The following is a 27,071-nucleotide window of genomic DNA, read 5'->3' as shown; positions in this document are numbered from 1 at the left end:
GAAAACAGGCAACAGGAATAACACACAACCGAGCCCTCCTGTGTCTATATCACTGTGGAACTTCTGCTGTAGTGCCGTGTGGGTGAATACAATCGTGACAAAACCTTGAACTGCCAAAAATGGTCCTAAATTGGTTTACATCATGTAATTCATTATAACAGTTTTATGACAATTTTATCTTTTTAGATCATGTGATACACATAGGGCAATATTCATAAAACATTTAACTGGCCAGCACCTGCTCATGTATTTCATGTAAAGGCAGGCAATTAAGTTGTAAAGTGGCATACTAATCAGTCCGTATAGGTAGTTTAAATATTTGGTTTTGTATGTTTTTCACAAACATGATGCTGTTACCAGAATGTAACTTATTGTGAGACTGCTTGAGAAGAAGACAATACTTAATTAGAAGCACAAGTAACTGTATCATGACATATTAATATTCCATTCATGGCCCACAGGAGAAAGCTACAGTATGTACTTTTCACAGAGCGAGGCCATTTAGCGTTCACTGTTTAGAGTCAGACATTAAATCATTAGCAAAATGCTTCAGTAGGTGCACACAGTCAGTATCTCTCCTGAAAGATATAATTTATACTGCACTGAAACAGTATAGTTATTTGCACTCTGATAGCATTAGCTGCAGCAGCAAGGTAAAATAATCTCTCAGTAATTACACAGGCCTGCAGAGTGATGGGGATGGTGAACAAGACGAGTCTTCAAAGAAAGATCAGAAGTAGAGAGCCACTGCGCTGTATATCAGCCACTGTAATGATAGAGAAGCAAATTCAAGTAAATCCAGAATAATCTGATTATGTATTATGTACTGCTGCATCTGCCACAAGAAGAAAGAATTAAAGGTCAGCATCTGAAATTTGGTGTGTTTCATTTTCCCTGTGCTTTAAAACAAACATGTTGAATAGATTGCATGCCTTTCTAATGCACTATTTTATTTTATTTTTTTAGAATGCATGTATTTATGAATTTTAGAGGAATCCTTCAACATATTTTTTACCTGTAATCATGCCCTTTATTACAGCTCTTGTCAGTGTGGCGCACGGATTAGAACTCACAGAATTTCAGTGAGGAATAAAGATCAGGCAGGCAGTCAATGATGGCAGACCAGGCAAAACAATCTGTCAAAAGAGCTGAAAATTAACTGGATATCTGGTTCTGGATACAAAAAGGAATTATCCAACATCCACCCAGGGGTCTACAAGTATGTCCACTATAGACAGATCCAACAATAACACAGGTGAAGACAGAGAGGTGGCATCAGAAGCCCAAAAACAATTGGAAGTGTGGATTAGAAGCATGTGATGAACCCTGCTTCACACTGTCTGCTGCAGATGGGAGAGTTTGAGTAAAGGCAAACTAGTCCTATTCTCATACTGTTGGGTTGTGATTGTGTTCTATCTCGTTCAATTAAAAAGTGTAAGATCAGATACTCTGGAAAGATTGATAAAATGCCTGATAATTAACAGCTTACAAGTTCTAGTTATCTGACCAATTTTCTTATGGCTGATAAGAGGCTACACCAACAGAGCTGGCAGTTTACAGTCCTGTGCCAGGATCTGTGTATACCCCTGCTCATAACTTATTTTGTATTTTGACAAAATTAGCAAGTATACTAATGGGTAAAGGATTGATAGGGCGCAAATAACTTAAAGTATCAGCTGAGCTGTCCTTTCTGGGGAAGTATGAATCATAAATTGTATTAAGAGGTACATTGAGATTTCATGGCCTTAATGCATTACATTATAGTAAAATAATATGAAATTGGATTACATTTGTATGCATAATTCATCCATTTATTTGGTTCTATTAATTTATAGCCATGTGTATTTTAGTTATATTAAACCTCACCTCCCCCTCCCCAAAACTGCCCACAGTTTTTTTGTGTGCTTGGTTGAAAACAGCTATATAACAAATACACCAATATTTGTGTGTAAAGCTTCCCTGTTCAAATGACTCATACGCAGAGATGCAAATAATATTTGTGTATTTTTTGTCAAGGCACATTTAGTACCAGTTATTCATAAAAATATAAAATGAGTATTATACAAAGGGGTTACATTGTGTACACAGTGATATCCAGTACAGTAGTAATTACATTTTGGAGCCCTGCCTAAAGTGATTATGTGTATGTGTCAAAGTGCATTTCCGATTCTTAAACTGTGAGCATTATACAGAGAATCCTTCTGCTCTCTACATTTTCCTTTTAAAGGAAAAACATTTTTCTGTTTATCTCCAGTTTGTGATAACCTGCTTTCAAGAATATCAAGACCTTGTTTTTTTACCAGCTTTCAGGCTTCTTTGACACATATAATTAAGTACCAGTGCACTTCAAAGAGATTGTACCATGGGATCGTAACATAACCTGAGAGCGTCTTAAAGAAAGGCAGAGTACATTTTATGTACAATAGAAACCCCCCTTCATCATAATGGCATTATAAACCTAAAACAAGCCAATGTAATCATATAAGAAAATACATTAATATAATGTATAAGCCTAACCGATTAATAGTGTTCGTGGAGATTTTCTGTTCTGTTGATTCCACAAAAGTTTGCAACACAGGCGCAGATGCAATGGTTGCATCTACCCATTCAACTCCCAAGTGATACCACTGTGCCAAAATAGAAAAACCACAAACAAATGCATGCAAAAGAACAAAACAAACAAAAGAAGAGTTGCCTTTTCCTAGTGGTATATTTAGAGTCTGAGGAAATGTGTAATTGGAGAACTCTTGCTAACAATGTGAAGCGGGTCAAGTAGCGCATTATGTCCGAATCACATCTGGATCAATCAGGGTCTGCCAGCACTCTACCATGCTTCCAGTTGGCTAACCAGAGATAGCTTATTCAAATCATAAACAGACATTCTGGCACCCGAAGGCTGTTGCTAATTTTGACTTCTTGATTCAAGTGAACAAATGTTTCACAGATGATCATTCCCACAACGTTCCCTGGGTAATTTCACAATGGTGGTTATAGAAACAGACACTAAAAGCAATTGGCAATTGGTCAGGAAAAAAGGCATGTGACGAGCAGTGTTATTAATGTACAGTAAGTCATGAATGAGCACTAATTACCATTAATTATGACAGTAAGGAGAGGAGTAATCCCAGAATTATATTGTGAAAATTAAACTGATAACCAGTTTTTGGAATATTATATTATTATTATATTATTATATATGAACACTTAAATTTCTACCTACCATGCCATGGGCTATGTATACAGGCATTTAAGCATTAATATGTGTAAATATATAATATCATAAGCTTTAGACTTTTATAGAAAAATGCTACAGGTCTGTCTTTGGATATCTGTGTTACCTTTGTAAATGTGGAAGCAAGGCTAGCACTTTCCACCAGTAAAAGTTGAATTGAATAAAAACACTAATGACCAGAACATTTTGCTTTGAAAATTAAAAAACACTTCCATAATGTGAAAAGAAGCAAAGTACATTAAACCCTTTCGCATGACAACACTTGGACATGCCAACTGTCCTCCCAAATTTTCAAGCAAGTATAATCTTATATAATACATCAGGCACTGTCATTTGTTACCCAAAGACACTTTTAGATGAGAGTTGTAACAGAAACAAAAAACAGTCTTGGGCATCTTTATGAGCTCATTGTAAGTTTCTTATTTCGGTTTTTATAAATTTGTTTTTAATTATTCCAGTTTAATTTATGTATGTATTTATTGAGAGGTATTTATTGTGTTATAGTGTTAAATCAACCTGATCTTACTAGAAAAGCATCCACTTGGCAGGTTATGGTAAAAGAATGTGTTATATTTTGCCTTTTACTCTGCTACCTGTATTGTGTTGCATAAAGTGTGATGTGCTGGAAGAGAGACATACATATAACATAATTATTATACGCAGCTTATATTATTAATAAGCTTAAATATATGTTAACGCTTAGACTTTATTTCCATTGTATGAAATGTTTCACAATGATATATCAAACAATGCTGAATAGTAATAATAATGATACATGTCACCATACAAAATAAAATAATAAGGACATTGTGCAGAGAACTTCAAAAAGAAATCAAACTTTTTTTTCCCCTTTCTAATTATTTACATACACGTCATACATATTCATAAATGCATGAAGACCGAAGAAGGGCCCCTAGCGACGGCCATTTGTAGTAACTGATTCCCCCCTATCTGTGTCACATTTCGGCAAGCCGCTGCAGTTGGGAGTGATTTCACAGGAGGGCGTGTGGATTGACTAGACAGACGCACTCTTGTTGAAAAAGAAAGACATCTGATCATTTTTTTCGGCCGGATTAAGGATTGTCTTTCCTCCAGAAGACACACCGACCTGTGCGGCTGTAGCTTTCCTTCCGAAGCAGCGCGTCTACGGCAGGCCTGTCAAGCAGTGGGTGTTCGTTCGCTGGCGAGCAGGCGGCGGCGAGAGCGCTACAGTGCGTCCGCGATGGCAGGCTGGAAGGACGGCTCGGTGCAGGAGAAGTACCGGCTGGTTGTGGTGGGAGGCGGTGGCGTCGGGAAGTCAGCCTTAACTATCCAATTCATCCAGGTCAGTAAACAGCCATGGCGCTTCTGTAGGGGGGGCACACACTTGCGGGAAAAAGCGGGGATCAGATCTATTATGATGATGGTGGCTTAGGCCTTCATACTAGTAAATGTGAAAGATTGATTTTGTTTGGGGTTCAAAAAGAGGGGTGGTCGGGTTACACGAAGGTGCAACATGACGGGGAGGACTTCTCTCGATTCTTGAAGGGAATGACTTTGAAGGTTTTTTTTTTTAAATCTCCCCTCCATGTATGTTCTTCTGTGCTAAATAGGTGTTAATAATAATAATAATAATGTATGTTGAAATGCAGCTGTGAAAACCCTGCGCCTGGGTTGGAGTTTGCACAGGGACAGAAATCTGAGCACAAGCCTCCTTCCATTAACTGAGCCGCTGCCCTGTAGAACAGATCACTTCATTTTCTGAACAATATCCCCCACTTGAATGGTTCAACACTGATACCTTTGAAGAAGAAGTGAAGGGATTTGATTTAAAGTTGTTCTCAACTAGTTTGCGTGACTTTTTCACGTCAACCATCGCAGTTGCTAATTCAGGGTGGATCTCTCTCTCTCTCTCAGGAATCTTAACCTTTGGAAAAACAGAAAAACATTTGCCCTGCGGTGTTACTTCTTGTGTAAACACTTTTCCAAACCAGAAGTCCGATCTGATTGATCCGTAGCCTTGAATGCCTTTTTCTTCTTCTAGATTTTGTACAGTGTAACACCCTTACGTTACAATGTTACACAATTCGTTGATATGGTGAAGTGAAGGTTGGATACGCAATTTCAGTGGGTTGGGATAGATTTAATGCTATGATCTTGGAAGGCAAACAGAGTTGTTGTCTTTTACACACTGCATTTGCGGACAATCTGGATTTTATACGAAACCGTTTTACGCGTAAATTCGCCATTTGTTAACGTTAGAGTAACACCCCCACTTTCAAGCCTTTGAAACTGAAGCAGAAATTAATAGGCGCCACACCCGGTATAGAAACCCTTAACTTGAGGCTAGTTTTGCACTTGGAGGCACCAGATGCTTCAAAATATATTCTGAGTAATTAAAATATTTCGAAAATGTGAATTTGCAATAAAGCCGAAATACAGCGTTTAAGAATAACATTGGTATATTGAATGCATTACATTTCCCAGAATATACACATTCTGCTTGTGGTCTTGAAGTTGAATGTAACAGATATTCGCCACAGACTTTGCATACTATTTTGATGAGCATTTTTATCGACGGCATACTGTAATAACTAAACCTCTGGTAGAGAGGTTCCCCAACACCAAGCAATGCTTTCTTGAATACTTCTTTAGGGGCAGGGTATCCTGTTAAAAGCACACCCATCATGCAAGTTGTGCAGTAACAATGACTTGGCTCTTTGAATCGTCAGTTGTAGGACAATGTTAAAAGCAGCTGTACTTTTGGGAACAGCTGTGGCAGGAGCAGCTTCTCCCCAGTTGTCATTCATTGCCTGGTCACAGATACAGCAAATGCCAACAGATCACCACTTGTCCCAACAATCTTCCCAACACTTAAAGAAACGTATATATATATGAGCTCATTTAGCCTTCACATGCTTTACAAGATGCACAAGGAATGTCACTTTAGAAAACAGTTTTCTTTTTTGTATCTTGAATGGGGATGTAGCCACCCTGTGTGTTGTTTGGTTTTAAGAACCTCTTTAACTTTGTTGGAATAATTTTAGTAAATGAAGACACAAGCTCAGTTTTAGTGAGTGTTTCCTTATGAAAGTAATTAGTTTAAAACATTTAGTCCACCAATCTGGTTAAATAAGACCTATGTAAATAATAAATGACTGGAGGAATTAAACTTGGCAGTGAAAGACCGGAAAACAGGTAGACCCTCCGCCCTATATTATATCAGGATTGTGAGTATAATAGGTTTTTTGTAATCCCGTTAAATTTACACCATGGATATTAGCAGGATTGGGTTACAGAGCTGTGGTTGGTCTAGTAGACGTTTACAGTCTGATAGGACATTATAGCAGCTCTGTGCTTGAAGTACTTATTGCATAATGCAGAACCCTCTGTTCAACTTCCCGGCTATATGGAGGATTTTCAGTTTTATTTGATATTGTATGTGCTGTCACTTGGAGTTGTGTCTCTTGCATTGAAAGTGTGCAGCCCATAGTTGCTGCCTTTGAGATTATTGGTTAATGTTTAATGTGCGTGGGTAATGGAAAGGGGTTTAATAAAAAAAAAAAAAAAAAAAAAGCATTTAATCATTGTAATATCTGTAGGTCTGAGACGTGAAATGGAATCATAGATAGGGCTGTACTTGCATATCTTTAAGACTGAATCTCATTGTTTCACCAGCTCCTTGAGTAATTCAAATAGATAACAATCGCACTCTCAGCATTCAACACTGAACATTTTGCAATACAATTCATAATCCTACAAACTGATCAAATTGGAAAAGTGCATTAAGTTTAGGGCAGGTGAAATCATCCCATTAAAGACAGATTTGTAAACCTAAAGGAGGCATTAAATCATAAAAAAGTGTGTGTGTGTGTATATATAACATCTAAATAGCTTTAAAACTAAATAAGTAAATCTTCACTGAATGAATATTTATTTTAATTTCTATATTTTCATCTTAGATTATTATATTTTTTTATTCCTTTTAAAATCTTGAAGTAGATGCACAGCATTATTATACCATGTGGGCCTATTTCTACACAAGCTTTCATGTGTGCAAATGCTTTTGGTTTTAAATCCAGCCTAGATGAAAATTAAATTACTTTTAATGTACATGCATACTAATGTATGCAGATAATATGAACAGGAAAGGGGAGATAATGTTGGAGTGTATTAAAAACACTAAACACTAAAATGGAAAGCTTGGTTGGAGCTGTTGATAGACTGTAGAGCTGTTTGTGTTTGTAAATTAATGATATAGTGGCAGTATTGAATAATGCAGCAATTACGTAATCTTTTACCAAAATAAGCAGATTCAGAGGTAGTAAAATATCACTTTAATCTTTAAAGGGATTTTTGAGTGGTGTCGGTACAACATGCATTTAACCCTAAACATTGCAGTGTTGGCCTTTATGGGTACATTTCAGATGTATTTAATGAATTGTAATATGTTAAATGCCGGATTGTTGGCATGCAATTTGCTGGTTGCTGCCAGGGGTTGGTTAGGATTAAGATTGGTCAGGTTTACCATGCAACAGCCTAAGCTGCGTTTTACCAGGCTGGTGAGCCTGCAGTGCTATCAGTGAGATCTGATTCATTCCCTCCAACAATCTTCAATCTCTATTGCTTGTGCTGTGGACTTGTAGTGATTAGAGAAGCTGATGACTTGTCAGTGCTTATTTCAGACAGTGGGTATATGTTGTCTTCATCTTTTTTCTGTTATGAGGTTTGAAATATTGACCTGGATTGATTTATGTTGGTCATTCAAGATCGGCAGGGTATGAAAAAAGAGGAAACATAGCAATTCTAAATAATAAAGCTGATGGAAGTGTATAATTGATGGATTTCTTTACTTTCATGTAAATCCTTATTCCATTCCTTATATAAAATGCCTGTCTTGGGATTTCTATATAGCCTAATGTTCATGTAAGGTAAACGTGGCTTTGTATTTCTTGATGCATATTTTGTTATTGGCCTGCTACAAAATGGGTTAGATGTTTTGTAGCATTTAAAAGCTTTCTTGCTGTTCTGTTCTGTAAGATGCACTAAATCAATTGTTTGAGGAAACAATGCCATGACTACATTTGTTAGATATTCATATTTTCCAAATCACAACACCTATATATATTTATTTTAATCTGTGACTGAAATTTCAGTTAAATCCTGAATTTATATCAACCAGGGTTTAATGAGTTATTTTAGGGTAACAACAATCAAAAGCAAAAATGTGTTCTCTGGAAAGTGAAGTCACTTCATAGTCACCATTCATTCTCTAAGGATTTCTTAGATAAGCATAAAGCTGGGGGAAATGTGAGTCACAGTGCCTATGGTATGTTATCATTACTAGACATAAATGTTAAGGGGAAGGCATGAGGCATTTCAATGACAGAATCAAGGCACCGCAGTTCAGGAAACAGAGCATTGAATGACACTTTAGATTCATTTTTTGAGCGAGAGCAATAGTTAGGCCTAATTTATGCTTTGATAATATTATTTTTCCTTTTTTGTGTTTCTTTTAAGCAATACAGAAATTTCATTTAAAAAATACTCTAGTTTATATAAAATGTATGTATGTAGGAGTGCATGTCTTTTTTTTTTTTAATCAGAATACCCTGATTCCCAGAATTCCCATGTGATTACATCTTTTGAAAACTAGCTTGTGTAGAATGCAGATTGTAGAGGCATAGGTATACATGTGATCTAGAAATATCATGTCTTCCAAGAAACACCCCACTCTTCATTCCGTGTGGCTTCTTAGGCTTCTACAGGTTCAGGGTGTTAATCTGTTTTACATCAGTCTTCCATTGTGATGGATGGGCAGCAGCCACTCTGGGCTTGTGTTGTGAAACGGAGCGGATCGCTTTGATAGCTTGTGGGTCAGAGAGCACATGCATTTGTATCTGTGTCCTTCTGTGTGCATGGGGGTCATAGTAGTGAGCCAAGTTTAATAAGTGGTCATTCCAAATTGGGGTGATTTTAATATTTATTTTTTCAATGGGAACAGCTCTTTTGGAAGTGATTTTAGTGTACTCCTCTAGTACTCTAGCAGTATGCACAATTTCCGAATGAAATTAAATTGCAGAGAAGAGTGAAAACAATGGTTAAGGGTTAAAAAAGGTTAAGATTCCAGTTCTATTTAACTAGCTCAGATTGAAGCCCTGTTCTTTGCTTATAGTCTGTGTTTTGTGTTCCATGTGGTGCTCCTCAGAATTGTGGGTCTTGATTTGCTACTTGTATTGAATTATTGTACTAATAGGTAATCAAAGAGTAGTGGCAATAAGTCAAACATTTCCACTGGTCTGACACATTTTCACATTACAAGTATCAAATGCCATAGTATAAAACCTCTTCTTTACAATGATGAGTGGTAAACATTTTTTTTTTATATATAATTCATTGAACAAATGACCCAATGTATTGAATTAGACCTATGAGAGATACCCTGGAAGTGTTGTCAAATACCTACACTTTTAAAATTTCTCTTAGTACTCGATGTGGTTATTTTGTTTCTCTTTTCCCCAGGAAACTGTTTCTTTTGAATAGCCTTCCCACTCCCACATAATATCCTTTCCTGGCTGTACTTGCAGAGGGTGGTTTTGATTATTAAGATGTGAGGTCATATATGAAGCATTCTGCACTGTGGAGTAATTTAATAAATATAGATCCTAAGTAACTGAGCTTGTTTTGGGGCGTGTGTAGACAAGGTGCCCCATAGGTGTTGAGTATTTCCAGGAGGGGGATTGTGACCATATGGAGATGGGTGAAAATGATTGTGCCTCCCTTTGCTGAACCTTTTGTGAATCTTTTTTCTTCTTAGCACCAGCTTGAGGGATCTGTTATAACTATACCTGTTTATTACACTTGTCCTTTACAGTTGTGAAAAAGGTATTTCAGAAAAACGTGTGAATTAATTTAATTTCACAAGTTTTTTTATTTTGACCAAATGTTGAAGCAGATAAAAAAAAAAATAATAATATTTTGTAAGAGATATGACCCTAGTAGTACTTACTTGTATTTATTGGGTAATGATTTTCATATACGTACAAATATAAATGTGTGAATATGTAAATACTCTCTATACAAACTCCTACACAAACGTTTGACAATAGTTTTAGTCTTTGCACTTTGACATAAGCAGACCACCATATATCAGTAGTAGTAGCTTCATGTGTTTCTTTACACACTACCAGTTGTTGTGGCCCAGATTGCAGTACCCTCCACCCCCCCCACCCCAGTGATGTGCCATGACCTGGCCACTCACCAAACATGAGCCTCATTGAGCATGTGTGGGCTGTCCTCGAATGATCCCTACAGACCAGTTTCTTCAAATCCTGGTGCTCCCTTGTCCATATTCCCTGTATAGGGCAACAGGCAAAAAACTACAGCACCACTAGTGTTTATCCCACTCCTAAAATTCCCTAAAATATGTGCTCATTAATCACCAAGGTTTGTAAAGCAATATTCATATGTATAATACATGTTTTTGGAAAAAAACTAAAAGAAAAAACACCTTGTGAATACACAAAAGTAAAGGTATTGTTGGACAATCCTTCACTGCTCTCCTTTAAAGTGTTAATTGCTTTATGCCTCATTTTTATATTGACTACTTTTTGACAATTGCTTAATATCCAAACACATTTTTCATTATGCAAATGACTTCATGCTTTTGGAATTGTGAATCTGAAAATGTGCTCCTTTTACTAGCAAATGTGACTAGAAATGCAATATGATTTATACCAAGTGTATGTAAGTAACATTCAGAACTTTATCAGTGCAGGGAAGTTAAGTTTTTCCACGGCACAATCTAAGTTTATTTAACACATTGGTACTGTGGCATTATAAATGTGTATTGGAGCATAATAGTATTCATTCATTTAAATCCAATCAGAACAACATGGGCTTTTTTTGTCTGTTTGCTGTCTTGATGTAAACTTTGAAGCCTGCTGTTGTTCATGTGCAACCTCTTCTTGGAGTAGCTTGTGAAAATACTGTTGCCCACATTAGTGAAACTTCAGATTTACAGGTACCAACAGTGCTTTGTTGATTAGTTTTTTTTTTTTTTTTTTAAGTAGCCTTTTATACACCACTCTTGAATGAGGGGGCTGATTTAAATATTTTTAACAAGGTTTGAAAGGGAGTTTGTTTCCAGTTACTGGCAATTGCTTTGACGGGGAGAGTATTGGCATTGTCCTCCATTTCAAACAGAGACACCTGTGGATTTCTCTGAATCTTGGCAATGAGACAGAAATTTCTAATGAATTTCATTATAGTGAAAGTGAAGCAGCATATATTTTTTTTAATAGTTCCTCTTCAATCCATTTAATGGCCCATTTCCTGTGCCATGGCTGCATTTTTGGTTTTATTGAATGTTTCTTGGCAAACTACAATATCATGTAATATTTTATATATAAATTATACAAACATGTTGTGCAAATCTCTGGGATGATGACATGATGAAAATATGTAGCATCATGATGGGTGTAGTCTTTGAGCTCATGGTTAGCACAACCTGTCATTTGAGCAATGTTTGCTTGTTTAATTTGGAATGAGCAATTTCCCACCTTCTCCCACCAAGTTGTATCCCCTGCTAATTGGGAATCGGGTCTTCTTGTAACTCTCATACAGACACCATAGAGACGCATACACGTCCTCCCAAAATGTGCATGCTCATGCCAAATGCTTCTTCTTTCACTGTAATCACCGGGCTGTAGCATCGCAGACCGGATGTAGACCACTCAGACTGATAACACTGTTGCCTCAACCAGTGCCATAGACAAACTACAGGTAAAGTTAGTGTTACAAACCAAGGAAGCACTGACAGAACTCAAACCCACACCACTACAGTCTCCTTTGCAAACTGCATGCTTCTCCTTGGGGCTCAGTCCTACATATGGTCACATATATCTGGACCACAGGACCCAGTCTTCCTTCTGTACTGAGACCTTCACCTTTTCTGCCCTTTGGAGTCTTCAGAATTGTTTTAATGACAGGATATCCCATACAACTTGCTAACATATATTTTGTTCTAATGGACAAGTGAAACATCCCTCGTAGGCCAAGTTGACCGCTATAAAATGTTTTTAAACCTTTTCAAAAACAATTCTTGGAATTTTTCACAGTTTACTGATATCGGTGCTTTGCTTATGCAACAGAGATCCCCAGAGGCGGTCTATTATGGTTTTACCCATAAGCCCTTCGCTAGCTCATTCTGTTTGATAGCTGAAGATTTTCTTTTGATTTCTTTTTACTTTATCACGGAGTTGGAAGTTAATAATTTAATTTCTAACCTCCCTGTTCTCCTTGAGTTAAACCAAATAACAGACAAATAAAAGAGAAAGTGAAGGAAAGACACCCATTCTGAGACAATACTTAAAATCATTTTGTAAAATACTCTTCCTCAAGGACATTCAAAGGCATTATCTGGAAAGTAATTTGCATGTTTAGACTAAAGATATATCCAAGGTACACTTTAAACGTGTCATGGAGCCGAGGGGAAAAAAGAGGAATGATTCTCAAGTTTCTTTTAAATCTATGAATGGAAGTATCAAAAGTATGTTCAATTAGCATATTAAATTGTATGGTTTTCATGGCTTCTGAAGTCTCAGGTTTACACATTTATAGTTGTACTTCTGGGAGGTGCCAGTAGAATGTGGTTCACGGCAGATTTTCAACATTTATGTGTAAACAGACCTAGCCGTTAAGAAGCCTTGTGCTGATAACATCTATGCCTTGATCCTTTGTTGTCAAACTGTTCATTAGAATACAAAGCATCTGAAAAGCACACACACCTCATCTTGTACTTGGAGAATGCAACCAATATCAAAAGAGTAGTAGTATTAGTGATTGGTAATTTTAATTTTTGTTAAATGAGCTTTTAAATGTCCATTTAAGAACATCTGGAGAACCCTGTGTACCCAGACACTAGTACGGATCTCCTCTGTATCTTATGACTGTGCATTACAGTCATAGTTACTTTGTGTAAAACACCCATGACTGCAGGAATAACTACACCTTAAAAATAAATATTTATTTAATTACTTTTTAGAAATATAGCATAACATTCTGTGTGAATAGAGGCTCTGGTCCACAAATATTGGCTTAATAATATTACTATTATTATTATTATTATTATTATTATTATTATTATTATTATTATTATTATTATTATAATAATAATAATAAATTATTATTATTTTAAAAAATGGCACAGTATGTTTTATTGGCTAGAGCAGCTTTGTGCCCATATATAAACTGACTTACAGTGCTGATTGTTTAAATGTGTTTTGTTAATTTTGGTGTTTGACAGCAGTCTGCAGAAATATGTGTAATTCGTTTGGAGAGTGCCAGTGTCCTGGAGGAAACTGATTGAATTTACAGTAGCTTCCAAAGGCTTGTTTGGAGAGAAATCGCAGTGCTTACAAAGGCAGAGGTCACAGACGTCTGTTTAAGAGGCCTCTATGTGGCGCGCCGGGAAGCTCAATCTGTGTTTGGATTTGTGACTTTAAGTTCAGTGCAGTGTCCTATGCCCTCTGTAATTTATTTTCCCACCACAATTGCACATTTTCCAGGGAATTGGTAAAACTTCTCTCCAAATAATGAGAGCTGAAATCACAGTTGCTCTGTGTCCAACGGGTAGCTGGCAGGATGCCACAGAAGGAAGGACTTTGTCAGTCTTGAGTATTACTTTCCAGACTCGGGGGAGGTCATTTCAGATGCCTTTTTCCTTCTTATGCCTAGTCATGCACTGCCATGTCATGCCTTCCTACTGGGCTTTCCTGAAAGAGGGATATCTCAGGGGCCCGTTTTGGTCTTTTCCAATGGCTAGAAAGGCAAAATGAGCCCCTGTTTACCTTGGGTGCTCTACACATACCTACATTCGTGAACATTAGCAGTAGCCAATACATGGAGTGGATGCTGGAGTGAAATGGTGCCCTTACATCTGGCAGTTATATTAGTTAGATCTCTTGTGATTATGCTTATTAAATGGAAATGACTCTGTAGCTAAGTAAGGAGATTAAAGAAGAATTAAAAAGCATACAAACTCGTCTAATTTTTCCTAGCATTTAAGAATCTTGTAAAATGAATTTGGCAAGATATTGTATTTTAAAAAGACCAAGATGTAAATGGAAGCTTCAGGTCTTACTTTTTCAGCTCCTGCATTCAGTGTGTTTTTATGAATATACAGCTCCGGAAAAAATTGAAACCACTTAACATTGATTTCTGAACTTGGTGGTCTCTTAATTTTTCCCAGAGCTGTATTCGTTTGTGTGCATTTTGTGTTTCCATTTTGTGTTCTTATTTCACATGAGAAGTCTTTAACCTGTTGGTTTTTCCTTTCCGTGAGGTGTTTAATATTACAACCATCAGTCTTGGAAATTATTTTTTTATAGTTAGTTTTATGACGAAGAGACTAGGCTTCATTAACACAATACTACTGAATGTTTGTACCTTCTGAAGAAGCTTGATATTTATTTTTTATTTTTTTCCTTTTTCCTTTGTTCTTTCAGTTTTGCTACCCGCCTTTTTTCATTTCTGTTGTCGCTTCAGGTTTACTTGTGTGGCTTTGAGGGGAAAAAAAAAAGAAAGCTAAAATTTCATTTGAGGTATCCTGTTTACACAAGTATAATGCAGGAAGAAACAGTGTCTGTGACAACCTGCAGTGTAGATTTGTCCTTTTTTCTCTTACAAAATACTCTTTTAATTGTGCTTCCTTGGCTATAGAATAAAATGTGTTGTTTATCTAATTGTACAAATGGTCCAATATCTTTAATTCCAAAGTAATAGAAAAAAACAATTATAAAACTACAAATGTTGTACCTTGCTGAATACAACGTGCGGTCTTCTGCTTTATTTAGTGGCTTGCTTTCTCTGACTGCCACTAGTTTTTTTTCAGATTCAGAAAGCCTTATGTCTCAGAGCTTTGTAAGAGCCAACCATGTTTGATTTCAGCCAAGTGTTTGTACTAATGTTCATTTAATCACATTTTAGCATGAACCTGAACACATTAAAATGAAGTGTCTTGCCTCGGGCTTTGTAACATTTAATGGTTGCTGAATAATGAACATACACTGTGCACTTACAAGCAGAGAGAACTGACATCTGTTGTATCTTCCAAATGATAACCAATGTCTTTTAGAGATAAAATAAAATAAAATAAATAAATAAAAAAATGTAATTATCCCCAATGTTTTTTCATTTTTTCCCCCTGGGAGATGCACGGGGAAGTGAGTGGAACAACATATAACTGTTTTTCCATGCTATCTGCTGGTGTGTGTCATTAAACCTACAAAATGGTAATTCGGCTGAACAGGATGTGTCTTTCCTTCGGCTTGTTTCTGTAAGCAATGCTTTTTATGCGGTACACTGAGGAATGGGCAAATGTGGACAGTTTTGTATTGTCTTGTATTCTTACTATTCAACAGTCCTATTTCTAGGCTTACCCTCTTGGTGTTCCTCATTCCATTATTACGTGTCTTTTTAAGTTCTTAGCTGATATAGAGGACTTCATGCTAGATGAAGACATGAATTTTTGTGAAGAGCATGATTTACTGAGGATGTTCTTCAGAGATGAAGCTATGCCTTGTCTTTTGTGCTTTGCCCTGTAAAGCACAATACTGAGGCTTGATGTGCACTATAACCTGGACTTCTCTGAAGTGGTGAGGTCGGCACACAAACCTTCTGCTTCAGTAGACAATCATGGCTGCTCAATGTCAGTGGCTGCCTGTGTTTTCTTTCCTTTTCTCTTTTCTTTTTTGTTGAAAAGCAGAATTAAGCAGGAACACAGCATGTCTGCTTCCCAGACTGACAGCTACTCAAACTCTTTACAGATGTTCAGATCAGCCTCCTTCCTGCCCACCCCGGCCTTGTCAGAAACTGCTGCGAGATTTCTCATGATTTCATCGGTTTTAGCCAGATATCACGTTTTGGATCGGGGGAAGTGCACTCATGCGTCTAATTCATTCAGTTTGTCAGATGATTTCCACAAGCTTGACTGTTCCTGCCCTGCAGACACTCAGTCGTGTAACAGGACACTGCGCATAAATCGTTGTGCAGCCACCCAGCTGGGTTACGCTTACACCCCAGCATCACGATCTCATGAAGGCTGACACCGGTAGATCGCAGATGGATCAATCGGGCCTTTCCCGAATTGGAAGGCTTCGCTTTATCCTGAACAAAAATGGCTCTGTGTTGACCGTGAGCAGCACCTAGCCTTGTAACGGAGAGGGGAAACCTGTTTTGACCTGTTGTGCTTAAAACTAGTACTGATATGCCACCAATGTGTGCGTTAAGAAGCTTAACAAAAATATACAGTGTGTATACTCAATAACATATGAAATATTAACATTTTATTTTTTAGTATTATTATTTTAGTAGTATTAAAAGTGTATTAAAGTATTAAAAACTATCATTCTGGTAGTCCGAGATATTTATTGAAACCACTAAATTCAAGTCCCTAGATGTTAATCTATCTTCTATCGGCATACAGCGTCAGTGCCCATTCTGCGACTTTATTTCGATAGGAAGCACAGCTGAAATTAAAGCTGCTACATCCTCTGTGGCATCCAGCGTATCTAGCTAGTGGTGGTATGCTCACTGGGTCTTTCAGCTGCCAGAGGTATTAACCGGTTTTGCAGAAGCACTGAGCAAGCAACAATCATTGTTTGGTGGAAATCTGTCTGCTGTGCACATCTGGTCTGCAAGAACGCATCTACTAGAAATGGTACCCAAAGACTGTATGTTGCTGCCTTCCCATTAATGTGAGTTAAAGTAAAGCTGCAAATAAAAATAAAATAAAAAATGTAGTTTGGGAAATGGCAATTCTAAACAATTGGAATATGGTCATAAAATCAAATGAATTTGCTTGTTATTTCATTATTCCCGAAGTTCACTACAGAAGCTAGCATTTTATTACTTCTGTTGTTGCAGATACAAGTCTAGCCTAATGGACTGAAAGAGTAACCAGTCATGTAGATTGAAGAATGAAGAAATATGTTCTGTTGTCTGAAACTGATTCTCTCTTTCATTTCTTAAAGAGGAAAATAATGTATTTTCTGAAACGTGGCCATCTGTAATGTAAACTGTTAACAAGGTGCATATATTAAAATACTGATTTGCACATGGTGCATAAAGCTGACAAGCAAAATGTCTTGAGAGGTGGGGGGTACAATATGTTGCAGGCTAACTTGGCAACCTTTGTTCGTATCTGCGTGAATCAGCTGTGAAATGTTGTTGATGGCAGATACTTTGCTGATTACATGGAGAAAGGCTGAATTCTAAAAACGCCCACCACCAGGCACTGAGAATGGACTGCTTGTTTTATTACATGGTAACTTGTATTGCATAAAAGGATTAATTAGGTCTCAGTGTTGTGATTGCAGCTCTCCCTCTGTCTTGAATAATCAGCCTGTAGATGTAGTTGTCCATAAAGGAATGTCGCAACATATCAACTCAGTAACCTTCCATAATTCAGTCAGACAATCCCTGGGAAGAGTCTTGCTATTTGATCTTGAACTCCAGTCGATCTCTACAGGGGAGAGCAGTACCTTACAAACTTCTGGATATTAAACTATTCCTAAGTTAAATAGGGGTGTCTGTTTGATTTACTTTATTTCATGGCTTTAGGTTGAAGTGATTGTAATTTATACATAAATCTCCTATTCTGAATGATCTGAAGTCTTAAGATTCTGAATTGACTATCTTGTGAATTTGTATGCTCCTAGGGCATGGATTGGCCTGATGCTACTATTGATGTAGCTATAATACATATACAATAGTGTGCTCCTCTAATTGCGAATATACAAAGTGCTGTAAACAAAGGGTGCTCTTGCAGTGAATAAATAAGCCCGCTGACTAACAAGTATTATTGAATAATTGTAATTCTTTCCTTGCCTGCTGTGTTCTCTGGCCAGCTTTAAGTTCATACAAACACTACTTATTGTGAATCCAGAATAATGTTCTGAATCTTTAATGCACTTTCACAATTTTTTTTGTTATACCATCTCCATATTGCTCCAGCAGGGCTAGTAGGTTCAAACCTGGACTAGTAGACCAAATGGAACAAATCTGAATCATGAACATATATATTCTGATAATGTGCTTTTTGATTAATTATATCTTGCAGTTAATTTAATGTAGCTTTCTATTCATTTTATCAATCAAGAATTCAGAAACGTGAACAACAATATAATCTTATTTCAAAAGGGAGTCATGTGCTTCCTGCTCGTTTCCAGTTTCTACTATTTCTGAATTCAGAACCTGTTCATGTGATACAAGAGAAAGCATGACCTTTACTTCACCATTAAAACCCTTTGAAGTTTGCCATGTCCAACGGGTTGTGCTGTTTGAAGTTGTATAAATATCAGTATCACCTTAAATTACACGTGCTATTTCTTTACATTTCCTACTTTGATTTATAACTATGGTGTTATGCATTAAACTAATTTCAGTTTTAAAGGGATTAGGCATAAGCAACATGATTTAATAAGGAGCTTAATAGAAGGTTAGGTGTGGTGAAGCAGAGAACCAACTCTGAGTGGCGTTTTGAAACATGACTGATATTATTAGAATCTAACAATCTTAAACAAAATAGCATTTTATAATAATTAGCACAACCAATTTATTCCCAACAATATAAAATGAATTAAAAATGTAAATCAGCAACTCGGACTTATTTGTGGCTTATTTTAATATATTGATGCCTGATCAGATAATTCACACAAGTATATGATGATATTCAGTTTTCAGTTGCTTATTTCAACATTAGCTAGACTACATAGTTGAGCCAACACCCTTTGCTGAAGAAAAATATTTACTTCATACAGATGCTTTCTATATAATAATTAATTCAATTATCTTTGCCGATCTTTATAATGACCTGAATTTTAAGACCCATTCTTATCCTTAGACCGGGAGTCCGGGGACAGTTATTTAATAGAATTGCGATTAGGGTAGTATGCCACAGGAAATGTGATTTCCATTCCGGACACCTGTTTATTCTCTGGCATTTGTGGATAGCAAACAAACTGAATTTCAAAGAATCCTGCCTTAAGCAATACAAAAATCAAACCTGCTGGATAGATAATTTTGGAATAGACTGACTTAGAGAGATCCAGCTCACACTAGCTCAGAAAACACAACAATAATGTCTTCAGCCCATATGTTCTTGTTTTGTTTTCATTATCTCTGCAACCTTTCTTTGTCCTTTCTGTGCAGCAATGTCACAGCAATAGCGGAGATAAAGAAACTCTTTCTGCCCCCACCTGAAGTGCTGGTCCGAGCAAAGAAGATTTCTTGCTTTTTCCATGAATTATGAAAGAAAATTTTCTCACTTATTTTTTACAGTTAATTTAGTTTAAAGGTGAAGTAAAAAAAAAAAATTTCAAAAATCTGTGCAGGTTTTACCAAATTGTACTTCCAGTTGTAAAAAGAAAACTAAAACAAATTTCTTGTTACTGCATTTTTGAAATAATATCCTTTGTCAGACACCTGATTGCACTGCTTCAGAAAGACATACTGAAGTATAAGGGTTGTTTCTGTAACCATTTTCAGAAGAGAAAACGTCAAATGACATAAAAATTTCCCTTCTCTCTCTTTGCCAGACTTGAAAGCTCTTTGTGGTGAACTGTTGCTAGTTGTATTATGAGTATATTGTTGTTTTTAAATGGTGACACCCCCTGGAAAGAAACGGCAACTTGTCTTGCCTGTTTCTAATGTGGTCAACTCCAAGCTATGCTAAGACCTGTTTTTTAGTAGTTAGGGGCTTTCTGTAAAGTTTTAGTGAACGATTTTCTGTAATCAGTAGGGAAAAAACTGCCAGGTGGATTAATTTGTTTTACACTTCTACAATCTTTCAGTTGCTTAATCATTTCTGCTTAAATATATGTACACTTTAGTTTTCGTCATCTCCCTGGCAAAATCAATTAATAAATCTTCAGGCATGGCACATTTTACTTTTTAGTAGGGCCAAAATTATCATTACACAACACCATTACTCTGATGAAGGCACTCATGTATTATTAGTATACTTCTAACATTTTTAGCTATGTGACACAGCCTGAACAAGTGGGTGGCCTGTCTGCTTAAAAAGGCCCAGGGAGACCCTGCATACGAGAACAAGAAGTATAGCCTAAATTATAAGGAAATGCAAGCCCTTGAATAATAGTGATTACCCATGGAGCAAAGAGTTGGTATGAAGCCAAAGTTAGGAGATTATCACGACGAATAGTGTTTTTAACAGCAGGTATATTCATTGTTTACTGTTGGCCAGCTTCAAATTCAAAACAGAGAACACAGTCAAGCCATATAGTAATTAAAAGCTGTTAAACCTGTTTAGTGAATGGTAAAACATGACTCATAATAAGTGATTAGTCCAGTACAAAGCAGCTGTAGCAGCTTTTCATGCAATAATGTTCAGGAAAATGCAGCAACTAGTGTGGAAAAAAATAACAAACACAAAATATGCTAATTTACATAAAAACGATCAATGCAAAGACAGTATTTCCCTTCTAGTATTATTTTTTGCCTATTGTTAAAAACAGGAAAGGAACCGATAAGCATTTGACTTTGTTTGCAATTGAAATTTAAGGAAAGTAGTATCCCATTGAATTTAATAGTTTAAATTTAATTTACTGTAAGTGTAGATGTGAAATTGTAAATTAGAAAACAAGGGTGTCAGGTGAGTCTGCTGAAATAGTGTATTGATCTGTTTTTTGTGTGTGTGTGTGTGTGTGTGTGTATGTGTGTGTGTGTGTATATATATATATATATATATATATATATATATATATATATATATATATATATATATATATATATATATATATATATATATATATTGGTAGTTTCAGGTCCTTGTGATGTCATAGTCTTGTTTGCTTAGCTTGAACTGCTTGAAGTTTGGCAATGGGATACACTCTGCAGTGCCACAAGGTATTCATAAATGGCTAGCTTCCATCACAGTTAGTTCTACATATGGAAGAAATGGATACACATCTTCTTTCTGGCATGGATAATGTGAATTAGTGGCAAGAATACTATGTTTGTGACTTGATATTTGAAACGGAGATGTAATCGGTTTTTGCCCAGTGCTTTGTAGCGTGAATAGAAAAGCATGGTTTAGTCTTTGGCAAGGCTGTTGTTTTAGGCTTCTGCTGTGAACTAGGCCAAGTTTTATCTCACTGGAAAACTGAGATTTTTTTTAATTTACCTTAATGAAGTTTGAGCAAGGCTGTAAAAACTAACACTTTTTTTGTGTGTGTGAATCATCTCAATGATGATTTGGGATCAGAATATGTTCCTCCTGTCTTTTAAAGGCATTCTGTTTTGTATGTGTTTGTTTGCTGTTATTCTGCATCATATTACGAAGATCCGCAGAAGAATTCTATGAAGACAACCTTTGTGTTTTCTTTGATAATCCCCTTTTAACATTAGCTGCAGCAGATGCATTTTTCATTATGACAGGAGTCTGTATCAGTCAACATATCTCAGTTTCATAAACAATAAAATGGGGATAAAAATTAGTCATCATGTGTTCTGCTCATAAATCACACTGATTTACATTAATCTTCTAACCACATACATTGTATTATTATTTAATAAAATGTGGAGAAGCAATAACACATCTTTTAATTAATTAAATAAAGCAAACAAGATAATGCTTTTTGTTGTTCTTACCTACTTTTACAAAATGCCATCAACAATGTATACATGTATTATACATTATACAAAAACTGTTTTTTAGCCTCAGTTAACCATTGTCTAGAAGCTACTAAAAGTCAACTATTAACTTATTTTTATGTATTTAATTGTTATAGTCTTTACAAATATTTTGTAGATCTTCCAAACGTCAATTTACAATAACCTGCTACCTTTGAAAGTCAGACTTCTGATTGTTGATGAGAATGTTGGAGGAACTTGAATGTAAATGGAGTAAAAACAGGGCTGAAAGTGGTATAGCAGTTATTGTATAAGATGGTGTTGTCACTGAATAGCTGATGTCTTGATAATTTTGCGAAAGTAGGGGCAAAGGTAGCCTTGCGCTGTAGTCAGTGTCTATTAAATATGGGTCAAAGACTATGACTGTGTGTTAATGAAGCCGTCAGCTGTCATAGAGCCAGTTGGTTTAAGGGCAGGTTCAAACAGCTGACTTCATTTAAAACCAGTGAAGCCGAACACCTGTTGTTCCAAAACATCCCCCCCACCCCACCCCCCTCCAAGCAATTTTATTTTTATTATTGCAGCAACACTTTAAATAGATTAATCCCACGTGTGCCAGTACAATAGTGGCTTTGTATACTTACATGTTTGGTGAAGTAGTGTAACTTGAACTATCCTGCCTGGCTTTGTTGGCGTTTAAGAGGAACAATAGCTTTGTAAAGCTCTTTGCATGCTACTGTGTATATTGGTTCAATTCCATTGGGTTTATTTTGCTGTCCATCAGAGATCTACGCCAGTAAGAAGTGATGTCTTATAATCTTGTGTCGTTCCTGTTGAGATTGCTGTGAGTAAGCAGCATGAAGTGCTATACTATACCTTTTTAGTGCTAAACTATTAAAGGTGATCAATATGATCAATAAGTAGCACTGACTCGAAGATTACAGTATGAGGCTGCCTTAAATACAGTACTATTTCTTTATTAAATACTTCTAAAAGTATAACAAGTATCACTGCAGTGATTAAAGACTCTGACATACCAAGAATGCGTGTCTTGCTGACCTGATTTGACCAGATTTGCTGATGGCTCAAAGGATGACCACATTTGTTATTATGAAACCAAAGAGTCACATACTTAACAAATGGCAACCATACTGGATTGTACCTTATGCAGTAATGTCAAGAAAATCTGAAGTTTTTGTAACATCTGAACAGTTCAAAATGCTTAGTTATCCATTTCTTATCTCAGGTGACTCATTTTCAGCTTTGTTTCAATTAGAGCTAGCTATGGGAGGCACTAATCTGAAGACATACCTAATTGTTATTAGGCCTAATTGTTGTCAGGACAATCCTCTGGAGAGTAAAGTCCATTTCTGGGAGCCAAAGGAGTTTTATTTTCTGTAGCTTCCCCTTTATCTAGTTTATGTGCGAAATCTAATCCAATTTGAATTATATTTCCTATATTTAATACGGTGTTGCTGGCGGGCATATTAAGTTAAAGGACAGAATGTGGGAGATGTACCTACATTAAAGCTTATTTATGAGCAATAGAACATCACAGTAATAGAATTTGCAGTTCTTGTACTCTGACTACTAACCTAAAACCTAATGGTGTAGATCTCCAGGGATAAAGCAAGGCCTTTGGTAGCTGTACTGAAAATCGCTACCCGGTAATACAGCCTGCCATCCTGAAAGGATAATATTTTCCCATTAAAACAAAGCTGTTGAGTATTATTGGTCAATTCTGGCACTTTACGATATAGGCTTCTAGTGAGAGTTCCCTCACCATGTATATATAGATCTGATCTTCATAACGCACACGATCACAGAGCAGGGGGTACTCAATATCCTACCTTCTTGTCTGTTCCAGTGCACCTAACTAATATAATTTAATCCATTTACTAATCAAGGAATAAAGCGCTTGGGTCAAATTCCTGCAATGGTATCGAAGAACTGGTTACCATATCTTTATTAATGGAGAGTTTATGTTGGAGCCTCCCTTAAACCACGATTAACAGAAATCCCACCACATGCTGGTTGTGTACGTGCTAAAATAAAAATTAATAACTGCATGCATCACATCCTAATCTGCTACCAGAAATATTGTTGTTTCCCTTATTTTCAACCACTGACAACGGGCTTGTTAATGCTATATGACTTCTGGATTTGTTGTTCATTTTTCAAATTCACTATCGGTTAAGTACAGACAAATACAGGATGTTTGCATTTGAGTGATATCTTTCTATATTACATTAACAACCACCACCTGTTCTCTAGGATCTTGTGTGTAAGAGTTTCCAGTTTGTTTTCTCTGTTTTTTCATGATGGATTAACTTGATCATAACCTGCATTATTATATACTTAATTAAATCTTCCAATTTCCTGTACATTATTTTTGGAGGCACAAGAGAGAGTGCTGTTACTTTCCCCTATATACAATGTAGCAGTGTATTTCTAAATGTTAATCAATGCATGTATTTGTACGTGTTTTTAAGAAAATTATCATAAATCTGCCTAACCATAACTCTCATGAAAAGTAAAACTAAATCTAGTTCAAAGTAATAGTTCAATCCTTAGTGAAACCCATTTTGAAATGCCACATGCCACGTTTATGCATGATTACATGTTTTCGGTCCAGAAATGCAAGTGTTCTTGCCTTGATGGAATCTGTCTTACTAATGCTAATAATAATAATAATAATTATAATAAAATCCCTGATGTGTTTCAAGGACAGATGATGGACCTAAAAACATTTTTGTCTGATTGCAGTGAACATGACACCAGCCAAAATAACATCAATAACCTTTTTGCAAGCCCTTTCACTTGTCTTTCTGCCTCTGACAGCAAAACCATGAAGCTTCAAATAAGTAGCTTAGTTACAATAACACTACCACAATAGACTGGCTTAGTAAGAACTGAAAAAGGGGACTGGAGCTGCTGTGTGTCACATTACCAGTAAGGTCAGTCAGTGTACTGTTATTGAGGTTTTTGTTTGCAGAGCTGTAATTACTCTGATGCAGAGAGCTCTAGAATAATCGGCCGCTTTCTAATCATATCGGGCAATGAAGGGAATACTCAGTCTTGATCAAAAATCCATTTCCGTAATTGCAGGCGAAGCTTGCAGAATGGCACTCTTCATTACTGTAGATTACTGGTGCAGAGATTACTGCTCCACTGTCTACCACACTTTGAAAAAGAAATACTACAAATCCCTAAAGGGAGAATGCATCACATTGATGTAATATCAGTCCAAATGTAATCTGAAAAAGCTCTTGTGTTTGATAGTTTGCTTTGCGTTAAGGGAGTTGTTCCAGGCCGAAGTTTCCTTCTGTTAAATGATAGGAGAGGACGTTGCATCGTAATGGTTTCAACTGTTTTCAAAGTTGTTTTTTCTGAGAGTATTAATTAGAGTGAGGTTGTGTCTACCTGCCTGGTTCATGACACAAAAAAGGAAATTCAGAATGATGTTTAAAAAAAAGTACATTTGTGATATTTTTGAGAAAAGAAAGATAGATGCTATTTAAAAGTAAAAGTACATGGGAGTTCTGAAAGAAAGCAAGGTCTCCTAGTTTGTGAGAGATGCAACATTATATTGTGTGTCCTGCAAACCAGCACCAAGTGAGGGCCAATAGGATTCTTAGGGGATTGAAGTCCCACCTTTTGTGTGGAGCTGCTTGGTATACTTGCACAAATAGTTCCTCAGGCAGGGGAACAGAGAGCTCCTGAAGGGGTAGATCACTTCAGCTTAATCATGGGGCTGTTTGCAACTGCATTCATCATAATTGCAGGGCATTAATACACATGCAACCAAATACAATGCATGTTAAACAAATTAATTGAGAGGTATGTTAAAATACAGTATACACTGTTGAAATGTTTTTTTTGCCTGCAGCCACAGCTACTCTCAAATGACTGTGTAGGCAGTTTTCTATTTCTCTCGGGTAGGGGGTGCTTTTAGAGTATGCAACATTACCCATAGCAGGACCATGAGTGTTTAGGGATCATGTCTGTCACAGACTGATCACCTGATACAACTTCATTTTCACATCACTTTCAGTATTAGGTGAGTCATTCCACTGATCTGCAGCACATTTAATTACCTGATTACAAATGTCGTCGTCCCCATTCTGTCTATAATGTCCCTAATGAAAAACTCTTGAATAATTGTTTTCCATCAGCATGTTTGTTATTATTATGAAAATGTACATTGTAGCTTAATACCCAGTGGCTGAAGAATACAAATAAGGCACTTTACTTTACTTTTGTATGTTGTATACAGAAATGGAAAGGGTACAAAAATATTTTTCCAGGATTTCTTTTTCCTTTCAAATCCTTTAATCTCAGATTACGTCGCCACTGCTGGTCAAATGCTTTGTACAGAAATATCTTTGCTTACTATATAAAAGAGTACAAAGCTGGCACCACAGAAACTAATGGAGGCCAAAGGTCATGTCTGTCAGCAGGTTAGGCACTTTGAGAGCTATCTGTGCGGCTCCGTGCTCTTTTATCGCCGGCCTTTGATGTGACCACCTGACTGTTTTCAAACACAGATAGGGTCTCCAAAATAACCTGATCTTTAGCTGCTTGTTTGAAATTGTAATCGTAGCACTGTTCAATGGGGATGGCGACTCACGGCATCCACTCTTTCACAAACAGCTTGACACAGAAACGATCCCATTGCAAGGGCCACACAGCATGTACTGTCTAAGTCAAAGTATGCTAATGTGATGATAATATGGCACAAAAGCTGAACAACCACTGGGATTTTCACTTAATGCGCAGCAGAGCAATGTACTCTATACTTCCCCAATATCATTTTTTTTTCCTTCTTTTTTTTTTGTGTCACTGTATTTGTAAGGCATTTATTCCTGTTCTTCAGGATGTGGTGTGCTTTGGGGCCCTGTCCAGGAAAAATATAATAAAATAAGAGTACAAGCTCTTTGGCATTTCTGTTCCTGATTACATCATAGGGTCATTAATACTGTGTTACCTATTCAGTGATATGTGGGTAATTGTGGTGTGTTTTTTTTTTTTTTTTTTTGGGTGGGGTGGGGGGGGAGATTTTAGAGACGTATAGCAAAACAACAGGGAGAAGTCTTTAAATCTATGATGTTCAACGTAACGTTAAATTGAGCCCTTCCTTGTGACTTTCCACTCCTGTCTCTCCCTTGGCTCAGCATGCTTCTGCCTGATGCACTAACGCCAAATA

At 36.6% G+C, this 27,071-nt stretch overlaps 1 protein-coding gene across 1 annotated transcript in view; it reads left to right on the top strand.

The window, feature by feature from the left end:
• Positions 1-4,161: 4,161 nt before the first annotated feature.
• rras2 (RAS related 2) overlaps positions 4,162-27,071 on the top strand; it is a 42,366-nt gene continuing 19,456 nt past the window's right edge. The window contains exon 1 of the mRNA XM_066700887.1: positions 4,162-4,556. Within this exon, the coding sequence (XP_066556984.1) occupies positions 4,455-4,556 (102 nt within the window). The 5' untranslated portion in view covers positions 4,162-4,454. The remainder of the gene's footprint in view (positions 4,557-27,071) is intronic.

This window comes from Amia ocellicauda, chromosome 4 (assembly GCF_036373705.1).
Source record: "Amia ocellicauda isolate fAmiCal2 chromosome 4, fAmiCal2.hap1, whole genome shotgun sequence".
In the NCBI taxonomy this organism is placed as follows: Eukaryota; Metazoa; Chordata; class Actinopteri; order Amiiformes; family Amiidae; genus Amia; species Amia ocellicauda.
The sequence above is the reverse complement of the archived record's forward strand: the minus strand, read 5'-3'. Positions and strand labels throughout refer to the sequence as shown.